This window comes from Myotis brandtii, unplaced genomic scaffold, assembly GCF_000412655.1.
Source record: "Myotis brandtii unplaced genomic scaffold, ASM41265v1 scaffold3261, whole genome shotgun sequence".
Lineage (NCBI taxonomy): Eukaryota > Metazoa > Chordata > Mammalia > Chiroptera > Vespertilionidae > Myotis > Myotis brandtii.
This window is the reverse complement of record NW_005362541.1, coordinates 4,783-17,737: the sequence shown is the minus strand read 5'-3', so window position 1 is coordinate 17,737 and position 12,955 is coordinate 4,783. Positions and strand designations below refer to the sequence as shown.

Genomic DNA, 12,955 nt, shown 5'->3' with positions numbered 1-12,955 from the left:
CTCTCCAGGGCTGCACCCCAAAACCCGTGTCTGTGTTCTCCCCGCAGCCGAACCCCAGGGCGTGATCCCTGGCATCATCGGGGCCGTGGTGGTGGCTGTGGCCGGGGCCATTTCCAGCTTCATCGCCTACCAGAAGAAGAAGCTCTGCTTCAAGGAGAACGGTGAGGCCCTGGCCGGTGTTGCTCAGTGGTTAGTGCGTCGGCCTGGGGGCGGGGGGCTGAAGGGTCCCGGGTTCGATTCCCGGTCCAGGGCACCTGCCCGGGGTTGCGGGCTCCATCCCCAGTCGGGGGCGTGCGGGAGGCGGCCGATCAATATTTCTCTCTCTCATCATGGATGTTTCTATCTCCCTCTCTCTTTCAAATCAATAAATGAAAATATTTCAGCCTGTATCTCTCTCACATCAATGTTTCTCTCTCTCTCCCTCTCTCTCTCTAAAAATCAATAAAAATTCTTTTTTTAAAAAATGTGAGCAATGTTGCCGTAGCTGGTGTTGCTCAGTGGATAGAGCGTCGGCCTGCGGACTGAAGGGTCCCGGGTTCGAATCCCGGCCAAGGGCACATGCCCAGGAGGCAGCTGGTTGATGTTTCTGTTTCATCGATGTTTCTATCTCTCTCTTCTCTCCCTCCCTCTCTCTCTAAAGTCAATAAAAAATCGATTTAAAAAATTTTTTAAAAATGGATAGAGTGTCGGCCTGCGGACTGAAGGGTCCCGGGTTCGAATCCCGGTCAAGGGCACAGGCCCGGGTTGCGGGCTCCATCCCCAGTCGAATATCAGCGTGCAGGGGAGTATCTAAATGTAGGGGGGTACATTTAGATACTCCTTTGCATGTAGATACTCCCCTCTGCATTCAGATACTCCCCTGCACGCTGATACTCCCCATGCATTCAGATACTCTCCTGCGTTCAGATACTCCCCCTGCATTCAGATACTCTGTTGCATGCAGACAGCCCCCCCTGCATTCCATGGCCCCCCTGCATGCAGATACTCCCCTGTGTTCAGATACTTCCCTGCATGTAGATACTCTTCTGCATTCAGACACTGCCCTGTTTCTAGATATTCCCTTTGGTTCAGATATATTTTTTGAAAATCTTATTTTTTTTAAAACCTATTTTTATTGATTTCAAAGAGGAAGAGAGAGCGAGGGAGAGAAAAATCGATGATGAGAGAGAATCATGGACCGGCTGCCTCCTGCACGCCCCCTATTGGGGGGTATGTGCCTGCAACCAAGGTCCATGCCCTTGACCGGGAATCGAACCCGGGACCCTTGAGTCCGCAGGCCGACGCTCTATCCACTGAGCCACACCGGCCAGGGCTAGATTTATTTTTTCATTTCTATCAGATTCGATCTAGTCTGGGCTGCCCGTGAGCGGCTTCGAGCCCACTTATCTTTTATCTAAAATTGAGTCACCGCTAGTGAAACTTGGAAGAAGTAGGAACAGGAACGCATGGGGAATATCAGCGTGCAGGGGAGTATCTAAATGTAGGGGGGTACATTTAGATACTCCTTTGCATGTAGATACTCCCCTCTGCATTCAGATACTCCCCTGCACGCTGATACTCCCCATGCATTCAGATACTCTCCTGCGTTCAGATACTCCCCCTGCATTCAGATACTCTGTTGCATGCAGACAGCCCCCCCTGCATTCCATGGCCCCCCTGCATGCAGATACTCCCCTGTGTTCAGATACTTCCCTGCATGTAGATACTCTTCTGCATTCAGACACTGCCCTGTTTCTAGATATTCCCTTTGGTTCAGATATATTTTTTGAAAATCTTATTTTTTTTAAAACCTATTTTTATTGATTTCAAAGAGGAAGAGAGAGCGAGGGAGAGAAAAATCGATGATGAGAGAGAATCATGGACCGGCTGCCTCCTGCACGCCCCCTATTGGGGGGTCAAGCCCACAACCCCGGGCACGTGCCCTTGACCGGGAATCGAACCCGGGACCCTTGAGTCCGCAGGCCGACGCTCTATCCACTGAGCCACACCGGCCAGGGCTAGATTTATTTTTTCATTTCTATCAGATTCGATCTAGTCTGGGCTGCCCGTGAGCGGCTTCGAGCCCACTTATCTTTTATCTAAAATTGAGTCACCGCTAGTGAAACTTGGAAGAAGTAGGAACAGGAACGCATGGGGAATATCAGCGTGCAGGGGAGTATCTAAATGTAGGGGGGTACATTTAGATACTCCTTTGCATGTAGATACTCCCCTCTGCATTCAGATACTCCCCTGCACGCTGATACTCCCCATGCATTCAGATACTCTCCTGCGTTCAGATACTCCCCCTGCATTCAGATACTCTGTTGCATGCAGACAGCCCCCCTGCATTCCATAGCCCCCCTGCATTCAGATACTCCCCATGCATTCACATACTCTCCCTGTTTTCAGATACTCCCCCTACACGCAGGTACTTCCCTGAGTGCAGACACTCCCCTGCATTCAGAAACTCCCCTGCATTCAGATACTCCCCTGCATGTAGATACTCTTCTGCATTCAGACACTGCCCTGTTTCTAGATATTCCCTTTGGTTCAGATATATTTTTTGAAAATCTTATTTTTTTTAAAACCTATTTTTATTGATTTCAAAGAGGAAGAGAGAGCGAGGGAGAGAAAAATCGATGATGAGAGAGAATCATGGACCGGCTGCCTCCTGCACGCCCCCTATTGGGGGGTCAAGCCCACAACCCCGGGCACGTGCCCTTGACCCTCTCTTTCTCTCTCTCTCTTTCTTTCTTTCTTTTTTCCTTTCTTCCTTTTTTGTGTGTTTGTGTGTGAAATCTCTTCTTGTCTCTCTATTCCCCGCAGTTCAACAGACGCTCCTGGCGAAATAGAATATGGGCGGGAAAACCAAAAAACAAACAAAAAAAACAGCCCAGTGTGTTGGCAGCAGGACTTGCAAGACGTACCTGCTGTAGCTCCAAGGAATACCTGGGGGTGGGCGGGGCCTGCCACACCTGGACCAGCCCTTCCAGGAGCCACCTCACCTGGATCAGCCCCACCTGGCCCGGTTCTGCCAGGACCCACCGACACCTGCCCGGACCGGCCCGGTCTCGCCCTTGCCTTTGCTCCAGTTGGATTCTTGCTCTTCATCTTCTATGCAGTTGGCCTGCCTGAGGGTCAGGCGGTGTGGACCTAACCATTGAGCTTTCCAGGCCCCCAGGAACATTGCTCTCGCCTCCCTCCTCCTCCCAGGCCCCCCGAGGGGTCTCCACTCGCGTCCGTCACACGCTCGCCCACTCCCCCCCCGTCATTCGAATTCCCGGAATCCGTGTACGCGGAGCCGGGTGCCCGCGGGGCCGCCTGTGGGTGTGCCCGGCCGCTGGCAAATTTCACACAAAAAAACCCCCAAAAAACGGAGGGAGGGAGCCTTCCAGCCATTCGTCGAAAGGGTTTTTGTGCCTGAGGATGGGTTTAATTTTATTTTTGTTTTCTACATCCTAATAAAAAGGGGTGAGAAGCCACACGCTTCATTTACATTTTTATTTTTATTTTTTTTTATGCGACGGGGTGACTTTTAAAAGAGGCCTTTGGAGACGGAGTGGGATGGAGCCCGCGGTCCCTGTGCTGGGGCCCGTAAGACACTCTTGGCCAAGCTAAGTGTTTGCTGGTTGCTCTGGGAAATTATCATTATTATTATTAATTATTATTATAATTATTAATTGTTATTATTATTTTGACCCTGTTATTTGCACTTGTCTTCTCACCTCCCAGACAAGGGTTTCTTGGCGTTCAGATACTCCCCTGGATCTAGATACTCCCCCTGCACGCAGGTACTCCCCTGAGCGCAGGTACTCCCCTGTGTTCAGATACTTCCCTTCATGCAGCTACTCTTCCGCATTCAGATACTCCCCTGTTTTCAGGTACAGCGGGGCCCTGACTTACGAGTGTCCCGACTAACGAGTTTTTCGAGATACGAGCAGTCTCTCGGCCGATTTTTTTGCTTCGAGTGACAGTGAACGCCACAACATCAGCCCAGCATCACGTGTCTCACGCGTTCACTTTTTGATTTGACATGCGAGTAATTTGAGTTACGAGCTCTGTCAGGGAATGAATTAAACTCGTAAGTCAAGGCCCCACTGTATTCAGATAATTCTGTGAGTGCGGAAACTCCTACATTTAGATACTCCTTTGCATGTAGATACTCCCCCCTGCATTCAGATACTCCCCCCTGCGTTCAGATACTCCCTTGCATCGAGCAGTCTCTCGGCCGATTTTTTTGCTTCGAGTGGCGAGCTAAAATTCGGGTGACGGGCCAGCTTCAGACGCCCCACCGCTAGTCGGCGCAGCGAACGTCACCGTGAGCGCCGCCACGTCAGCCCGGCATCACGTGTCTCACGCGTTCACTTTAATGATTTGACATGCGAGTAATTTGAGTTACGAGCTCCGTCAGGGAATGAATTAAACTCGTAAGTCAAGGCCCCACTGTATTCAGATAATTCTGTGAGTGCGGAAACTCCTACATTTAGATACTCCTTTGCATGTAGATACTCCCCCCTGCATTCAGATACTCCCCCCTGCGTTCAGATACTCCCTTGCATGCTGATACTCCCCATGCATTCAGATACTCTCCTGCGTTCAGATACTCCCCCTGCATTCAGATACTCTGTTGCATGCAGACAGCCCCCCTGCATTCCATAGCCCCCCTGCATTCAGATACTCCCCATGCATTCACATACTCTCCCTGTTTTCAGATACTCCCCCTACACGCAGGTACTTCCCTGAGTGCAGACACTCCCCTGCATTCAGAAACTCCCCTGCATTCAGATACTCCCCTGCATGTAGATACTCTTCTGCATTCAGACACTCCTCTGTTTTTAGATATTCCCCTGGGTTCAGATAATTCCGCGAGTGCCAAAACTCCTACATTTAGATACTCCTTTGCATGTAGATACTCCCCATGCATTCATATACTCCCCAGTGTTCAGCTACTCCCCATGCATTTAGATACTCCCCATGCATTCAGGTACTCTGTTGCATGCAGACAGCCCCCCTGCATTCCATAGTCCCCCTGCACCCAGATACTCCCCATGCATTCACATACTCCCCCTGTTTTCAGATACTCCCTCTACGTGCAGGTACTTCCCTGAATGCAGACACTCCCCTGCTTTCAGATACTCCCCGGTGTTCAGATACTTCCCTGCATGTAGATACTCTTCTGCATTCAGACACTGCCCTGTTTCTAGATATTCCCTTTGGTTCAGATAATTCCGCGAGTGCCGAAACTCCTACATTTAGATACTCCTTTGCATGTAGATACTCCCCCCTGCATTCAGATACTCCCCCCTGCGTTCAGATACTCCCTTGCATGCTGATACTCCCCATGCATTCAGATACTCTCCTGCGTTCAGATACTCCCCCTGCATTCAGATACTCTGTTGCATGCAGACAGCCCCCCTGCATTCCATAGCCCCCCTGCATTCAGATACTCCCCATGCATTCACATACTCTCCCTGTTTTCAGATACTCCCCCTACACGCAGGTACTTCCCTGAGTGCAGACACTCCCCTGCATTCAGAAACTCCCCTGCATTCAGATACTCCCCTGCATGTAGATACTCTTCTGCATTCAGACACTCCTCTGTTTTTAGATATTCCCCTGGGTTCAGATAATTCCGCGAGTGCCAAAACTCCTACATTTAGATACTCCTTTGCATGTAGATACTCCCCATGCATTCATATACTCCCCAGTGTTCAGCTACTCCCCATGCATTTAGATACTCCCCTACATTCAGATACTCCCCAAGCATTCAGATACTCTGTTGCATGCAGACAGCCCCCCTGCATTCCATAGTCCCCCTGCACGCAGATACTCCCCATGCATCCACATACTCCCCCTGTTTTCAGATACTCCCTCTACGTGCAGGTACTTCCCTGAATGCAGACACTCCCCTGCTTTCAGATACTCCCCGGTGTTCAGATACTTCCCTGCATGTAGATACTCTTCTGCATTCAGACACTGCCCTGTTTCTAGATATTCCCTTTGGTTCAGATAATTCCGCGAGTGCCGAAACTCCTACATTTAGATACTCCTTGGCATGTAGATACTCCCCCCTGCATTCATATACTCCCCAGTGTTCAGCTACTCCCCATGCATTTAGATACTCCCCATGCATTCAGGTACTCTGTTGCATGCAGACAGCCCCCCTGCCTTCCATAGTCCCCCTGCACCCAGATACTCCCCATGCATTCACATACTCCCCCTGTTTTCAGATACTCCCCCTACACGCAGGTACTTCCCTGAGTGCAGACACTCCCCTGCATTCAGAAACTCCCCTGTTTTTAGATACTCCCCTGGGTTCAGATAATTCCGTGAGTGCGGAAACTCCTACATTTAGACACTCCTTGGCATGTAGATACTCCCCCTGCGTTCAGATACTCCCTAGAGTTCAGCTACTCCCCATGCATTTAGATACCCCTCCTACATTTAGATACTCCCCAAGCACTCAGATACTCTGTTGCATGAAGACAGCCCCCCTGCATCCCATAGTCCCCCTGCATGTCGATACTCCCCATGCATTCACATACTCCCCCTGTTTTCAGATACTGCCCCTACACGCAGGTACTTCCCTGAATGCAGACACTCCCCGGTGTTCAGATACTTCCCTGCATGTAGATACTCTTCTGCATTCAGACACTCCCCTGTTTTTAGATATTCCCCTGGGTTCAGATAATTCCGCGAGTGCCAAAACTCCTACATTTAGACACTCCTTGGGATGTAGATACTCCCCCCTGCATTCAGATACTCCCCTGCACGCTGATACTCCCCTTTGCTCAGATACTCCCCTGCATGCAGATACTCCCTCTGAGTACGCTAACGAAAAGCTGTGACAACTGTTCCTCAGAGAGTGTCCGTTTCGCGGGAGTCATTCCTCTGGTCTCAGATGGCGGCCTGAGGACCCACGACGAACCCCGAAAGCATGGTACTCGCCCTGTTCTGAGGTGCAGGGTTCCACACCTGTGAGGGCTGCCGCCTCCCATGGGCCAGGTTTGGGGAAGGGGCTGGGACCGCGCGGCCAATGTCCATGGAGGGTCTTCCCCACATTGAAACTGGTAAGAGCTGCCCCTCGTTTTTGGGGGGTTCGGATGCCGAGGCACCCCCTCCTCCTTGGGGGGGGGACTTCACACCCACCCCTGCCCCCCCAGATGCTGTCATTGGTCCCTGCTCCCCCTGCTTGTCTAAAAGACTGACATCTGGCTTTTTGGGGGGCATGTTAGTGACTTTTCTGTATCTGACATCTTGAGCACTTTTGTGTCTATAAAATGAGGTAAAAAAAAATTGAGCCCAGCCAGTGTTGCTCAGTGGTTGAGCGTCGACCTAGGAACCAGGAGGTCCCGGGTTCGATTCCCGGTCAAAGGCACATGCCCGGGTTGTGGGCTCCATCCCCAGTAGAGGGCGTGCAGGAGGCAGCCGGTCCGTGATTCTCTCTCCTCGTGGATGTTTCTCTCTCTCCCTCTCCCTTCCTCTCTGAGATCAATAGAAATATATATGTTTTTAAAAATGTAAAAAAAAAAATCACAGAGTGGTGGGGTTTGAAGTCAGGATAAAAAATTAACCACAAGGGGGAGGTCAAATGGAACGTGCCAACAATTGGGGGAATTACGCCATATTTTTCTCGGACTTAAATAATGGATGTTCATTGTTATTGTTTTTTGCAGGTTGTGTGTGTGTGTGTGTGTGTGTGTGTGTGTGTGTGTGTGTGTTTTACTTTTTATGTGGAACAGAGTCTAAATGAAATAAACAAACAAACAAAAAAGAATTTTTCAATGTCAGGTGGGACTTGAGGGTTATCTTATGAGGCCTACGATGTGTCTATATATACTTTCATTTGTGAGGCCAGGTACTCCCCTTTGCTCAGATACTCCCCTTTGCTCCGATACTCCCCTTTGCTCAGATACTCCCCTGCATGTAGATACTCTCTTTGCTCAGATACTCCCCTTTGCTCAGATACTCCCCTGCATGTAGATACTCTCTTTGCTCAGATACTCCCCTTTGCTCAGATACTCCCCTGCATGTAGATACTCTCGTTGCTCAGATACTCCCCTTTGCTCAGATACTCTCCATCCTGGGGGTGGGGTTGGAGGGGGAAGGAGATAGAACAGGTTTTTGGCCAAAGAAACACAGTTAACCCTTTGCAACCACACCTGCGACCCTCTAGGTCAGTGATGGCGAACCTTTTGAGCTCGGCGTGTCAGCGTTTTGAAAAACCCTAACTTAACTCTGGTGCCGTGTCACATAGAGAAATTTTTTGATCTTTGCGACCGCAGTCAAACAAAGACTCGTATTCTTGATATTTATTTTATATATTTAAATGCCATTGAACAAAGAAAAATCAACCCAAAAGAATGAGTTCGCGTGTCACCTCTGACACGCGAGTCATAGGTTCGCCATCACTGCTCGAGGCCCCCGCTGAGCGGCCCCAGGGTGGTAGGAAGACTCTGTGACTACAGCATTCCTCCATCTCTAAAGGGGATTCTTGCATTTTCTATGTGGGTGAGCCCATGGGTGGTGGTGGCGGCGGTAAACACTTAAAAAAAAGAAATTCAGCCCTGGCCGGTGTGGCTCAGTGGATAGAGCGTCGGCCTGCAGACTGGGAGGTTCCTGGTGTTCGTTTCCAGCCGTAAGCACAGGCCCGGGTTGGGGGGCTCGATCCCCAGTGGGGGGCGTGCAGGAGGCAGGTGATCGCTGGTTCTCTCTCATCATGGATGTTTCTCTCTCCCTCTCCCTTCCTCTCTGAAATCAATAAAAATATATTTTAAAAATAAAAAAATAAAAAGAATTCAGCCCCTGTGTTCCACCCCCACCTCCCAGTCTGCCTGAGCTGGAGGCCTCTTGGGCAGCGTCCTCTGAGCTTGGGGTGGGGTCCCTTTTATCTGCCTGCGTGCTCCTGACTGGGGATGTGCCTGCAACCAAGGTACATGCCCCTGACCAGGAATCGAACCCGGGACCCTTCTGTCCGCAGCCCGACACTCTATCCGCTGGGCCACACCGGTCAGGGCAATAAATAAATTATTAAAAATGATATACATCTGTGGCAGCTGCCGGGTATGGGACCTGGGAGCAGACTTACCCTCTGGGTGTGTGTGTGTGTGTGTGTGTGTGTGTGTGTGTGCCTGTGCTCCCCACCCAGCTGTGTTCCACCCCCACCTCCCAGTCTGCCTGAGCTGGAGGCCTCTTGGGCAGCGTCCTCTGAGCTTGGGGTGGGGTCCCTTTTATCTGCCTGCGTGCTCCTGACTGGGGATGTGCCTGCAACCAAGGTACATGCCCCTGACCAGGAATCGAACCCGGGACCCTTCTGTCCGCAGCCCGACACTCTATCCGCTGGGCCACACCGGTCAGGGCAATAAATAAATTATTAAAAATGATATACATCTGTGGCAGCTGCCGGGTATGGGACCTGGGAGCAGACTTACCCTCTGGGTGTGTGTGTGTGTGTGTGTGTGTGTGTGTGTGTGCCTGTGCTCCCCACCCAGCTGTGTTCCACCCCCACCTCCCAGTCTGCCTGAGCTGGAGGCCTCTTGGGCAGCGTCCTCTGAGCTTGGGGTGGGGTCCCTTTTATCTGCCTGCGTGCTCCTGACTGGGGATGTGCCTGCAACCAAGGTACATGCCCCTGACCAGGAATCGAACCCGGGACCCTTCTGTCCGCAGCCCGACACTCTATCCGCTGGGCCACACCGGTCAGGGCAATAAATAAATTATTAAAAATGATATACATCTGTGGCAGCTGCCGGGTATGGGACCTGGGAGCAGACTTACCCTCTGGGTGTGTGTGTGTGTGTGTGTGTGTGTGTGTGTGTGCCTGTGCTCCCCACCCAGCTGTGTTCCACCCCCACCTCCCAGTCTGCCTGAGCTGGAGGCCTCTTGGGCAGCGTCCTCTGAGCTTGGGGTGGGGTCCCTTTTATCTGCCTGCGTGCTCCTGACTGGGGATGTGCCTGCAACCAAGGTACATGCCCCTGACCAGGAATCGAACCCGGGACCCTTCTGTCCGCAGCCCGACACTCTATCCGCTGGGCCACACCGGTCAGGGCAATAAATAAATTATTAAAAATGATATACATCTGTGGCAGCTGCCGGGTATGGGACCTGGGAGCAGACTTACCCTCTGGGTGTGTGTGTGTGTGTGTGTGTGTGTGTGTGTGTGCCTGTGCTCCCCACCCAGCTGTGTTCCACCCCCACCTCCCAGTCTGCCTGAGCTGGAGGCCTCTTGGGCAGCGTCCTCTGAGCTTGGGGTGGGGTCCCTTTTATCTGCCTGCGTGCTCCTGACTGGGGATGTGCCTGCAACCAAGGTACATGCCCCTGACCAGGAATCGAACCCGGGACCCTTCTGTCCGCAGCCCGACACTCTATCCGCTGGGCCACACCGGTCAGGGCAATAAATAAATTATTAAAAATGATATACATCTGTGGCAGCTGCCGGGTATGGGACCTGGGAGCAGACTTACCCTCTGGGTGTGTGTGTGTGTGTGTGTGTGTGTGTGTGTGTGCCTGTGCTCCCCACCCAGCTGTGTTCCACCCCCACCTCCCAGTCTGCCTGAGCTGGAGGCCTCTTGGGCAGCGTCCTCTGAGCTTGGGGTGGGGTCCCTTTTATCTGCCTGCGTGCTCCTGACTGGGGATGTGCCTGCAACCAAGGTACATGCCCCTGACCAGGAATCGAACCCGGGACCCTTCTGTCCGCAGCCCGACACTCTATCCGCTGGGCCACACCGGTCAGGGCAATAAATAAATTATTAAAAATGATATACATCTGTGGCAGCTGCCGGGTATGGGACCTGGGAGCAGACTTACCCTCTGGGTGTGTGTGTGTGTGTGTGTGTGTGTGTGTGTGTGCCTGTGCTCCCCACCCAGCTGTGTTCCACCCCCACCTCCCAGTCTGCCTGAGCTGGAGGCCTCTTGGGCAGCGTCCTCTGAGCTTGGGGTGGGGTCCCTTTTATCTGCCTGCGTGCTCCTGACTGGGGATGTGCCTGCAACCAAGGTACATGCCCCTGACCAGGAATCGAACCCGGGACCCTTCTGTCCGCAGCCCGACACTCTATCCGCTGGGCCACACCGGTCAGGGCAATAAATAAATTATTAAAAATGATATACATCTGTGGCAGCTGCCGGGTATGGGACCTGGGAGCAGACTTACCCTCTGGGTGTGTGTGTGTGTGTGTGTGTGTGTGTGTGTGTGTGTGCCTGTGCTCCCCACCCAGCTGTGTTCCACCCCCACCTCCCAGTCTGCCTGAGCTGGAGGCCTCTTGGGCAGCGTCCTCTGAGCTTGGGGTGGGGTCCCTTTTATCTGCCTGCGTGCTCCTGACTGGGGATGTGCCTGCAACCAAGGTACATGCCCCTGACCAGGAATCGAACCCGGGACCCTTCTGTCCGCAGCCCGACACTCTATCCGCTGGGCCACACCGGTCAGGGCAATAAATAAATTATTAAAAATGATATACATCTGTGGCAGCTGCCGGGTATGGGACCTGGGAGCAGACTTACCCTCTGGGTGTGTGTGTGTGTGTGTGTGTGTGTGTGTGTGTGTGTGCCTGTGCTCCCCACCCAGCTGTGTTCCACCCCCACCTCCCAGTCTGCCTGAGCTGGAGGCCTCTTGGGGAGCGTCCTCGGAGCTTGGGGCGGGGCCCCTTTTATCTGCCTGCGCCTCCCACACCCACACCCAAGGGAGCTGAGCCATGGACGGGGCGTGCCTGCTCTCCCGGCCTGACCTGCCCATTGGCGCCCGGAGGTGCCCGCCTGTTTTGCCCAAACATCCAGGGGGTCGGGCTCAGGGAGGCAGGGCTCAGGGGACCCCAGTCGAGCCCACAGGCTTGGGGTTGAGTTTCCTAGTTTCTGCTCTGAGACACTATCCCTCCCTCCCCTCCTCCCTCCCTTCCTTCCTTCCTTCCTTTCTCCTTGGGGAGCCAGAAGTCCACACCCCCCGACGGGGTGGGGTGTCGGATCCCAAGACTCCCTCAGCCACTGCTGGATCCAAGGAGCCTCCTCTCGTCCCCACACCAGCCATGGGAGGCCCGTGGGCGCTCCTTTGGGTCTCTGGCCTGTGTCTCCTGATCCGGGTTCGAGGTAAGAGACGCTGCCGACGGGAGAGGGGAAGGTGGGTGGGTGGGTGAATGGGTGAGGATGTTCTCGGTGCCGGCACACGACCTCCTGGCAAAAGAAAAACAGAAAAGAAAGAGAAAGAAAAAAAGCAGAAAGAAATCGACTCTAGGCTCTGGCTGGTGTGGCTCAGTGGGTAGAGCGCCGGGCTGTGGGCCGAAGGGTCTCCCGGGTTCGATTCCCGGTCAAGGGCACGTGCCCGGGTTGCTGGGCTCGGTCCCCATTAGGGGGCGTGCAGGAGGCGGCCGATGCATGATTCTCTCTCATCATGGATGTTTCTTTCTCTCTCTGAAATCCATAAAAATATATTAAAAAGACAAAAAAAAGAGAGAGAGAGCAAGAATGACAGCTGGGAGGGGAAGACGGGGACTGGGTGCCCCCCCTGGGAGCCCAGAAATTGAAGCTATAAATGCAGGGAACGGGCTGAGGTGCCCACATAGATGCAAACCCTGATTCTGGGCTTGGTATCGGGGTGTCTGCGGGGCCACTCCATGGGGCACAGACTCCGGATGGTTTTCCGTCCGGGAAAACGCTGGGGGAACACGGCCTGGTTTTGGGGGAGACGTTGGCTTATAGGGAAGGCGGTCTCCTCTCCGAATGGGGAGTTTTGTTGGGGTTTTTTTTGGTCAAATGGCACGTTTCCTGGTTTTGAAGTTTTTTTTAAATGTCTGAGTTGTTGATCCCCCGCAGGGCGACGCCCAGTAGCGGGGCGGGTCCGTCCGGATTTGGGGCTGCCGGGGAGGGAGGGGGAGGGAGTGAGAGCGAGTTTAGGAACTTTTGAAGGAAGACGAGTATCTGATGTTTCTCGCCTGTGACATTATTCTACTTAAAATCGTGTTGGCGTAACCAATGGACACAGACATGGGGAGGT

General features: G+C 52.8%; 1 protein-coding gene and 1 long non-coding RNA gene across 2 annotated transcripts; both read left to right on the top strand.

Annotated features, from left to right (window-relative positions):
* Positions 1-14: 14 nt before the first annotated feature.
* Positions 15-3,461, top strand: LOC106726877. The gene is made up of 2 exons (XR_001363003.1): positions 15-161; positions 2,806-3,461. It is a non-coding gene; the product is annotated as an uncharacterized LOC106726877 (long non-coding RNA).
* A 1,568-nt stretch (positions 3,462-5,029) lies between these two features.
* Positions 5,030-6,844, top strand: LOC106726876. Its single transcript, XM_014543482.1, has 2 exons — positions 5,030-5,075; positions 5,516-6,844. Exon 2 carries the CDS (start codon positions 5,667-5,669, stop codon positions 6,825-6,827), a length of 1,161 nt encoding a protein of 386 aa, XP_014398968.1. The 5' UTR covers positions 5,030-5,075; positions 5,516-5,666; the 3' UTR covers positions 6,828-6,844.
* Positions 6,845-12,955: the final 6,111 nt, after the last annotated feature.

Coding starts and splice junctions, on each gene's coding strand:
- LOC106726876 (XM_014543482.1), top strand. CDS start 5,667: ATGCATTCATATACTCCCCAGTGTTCAGCTACTCCCCATGCATTTAGA.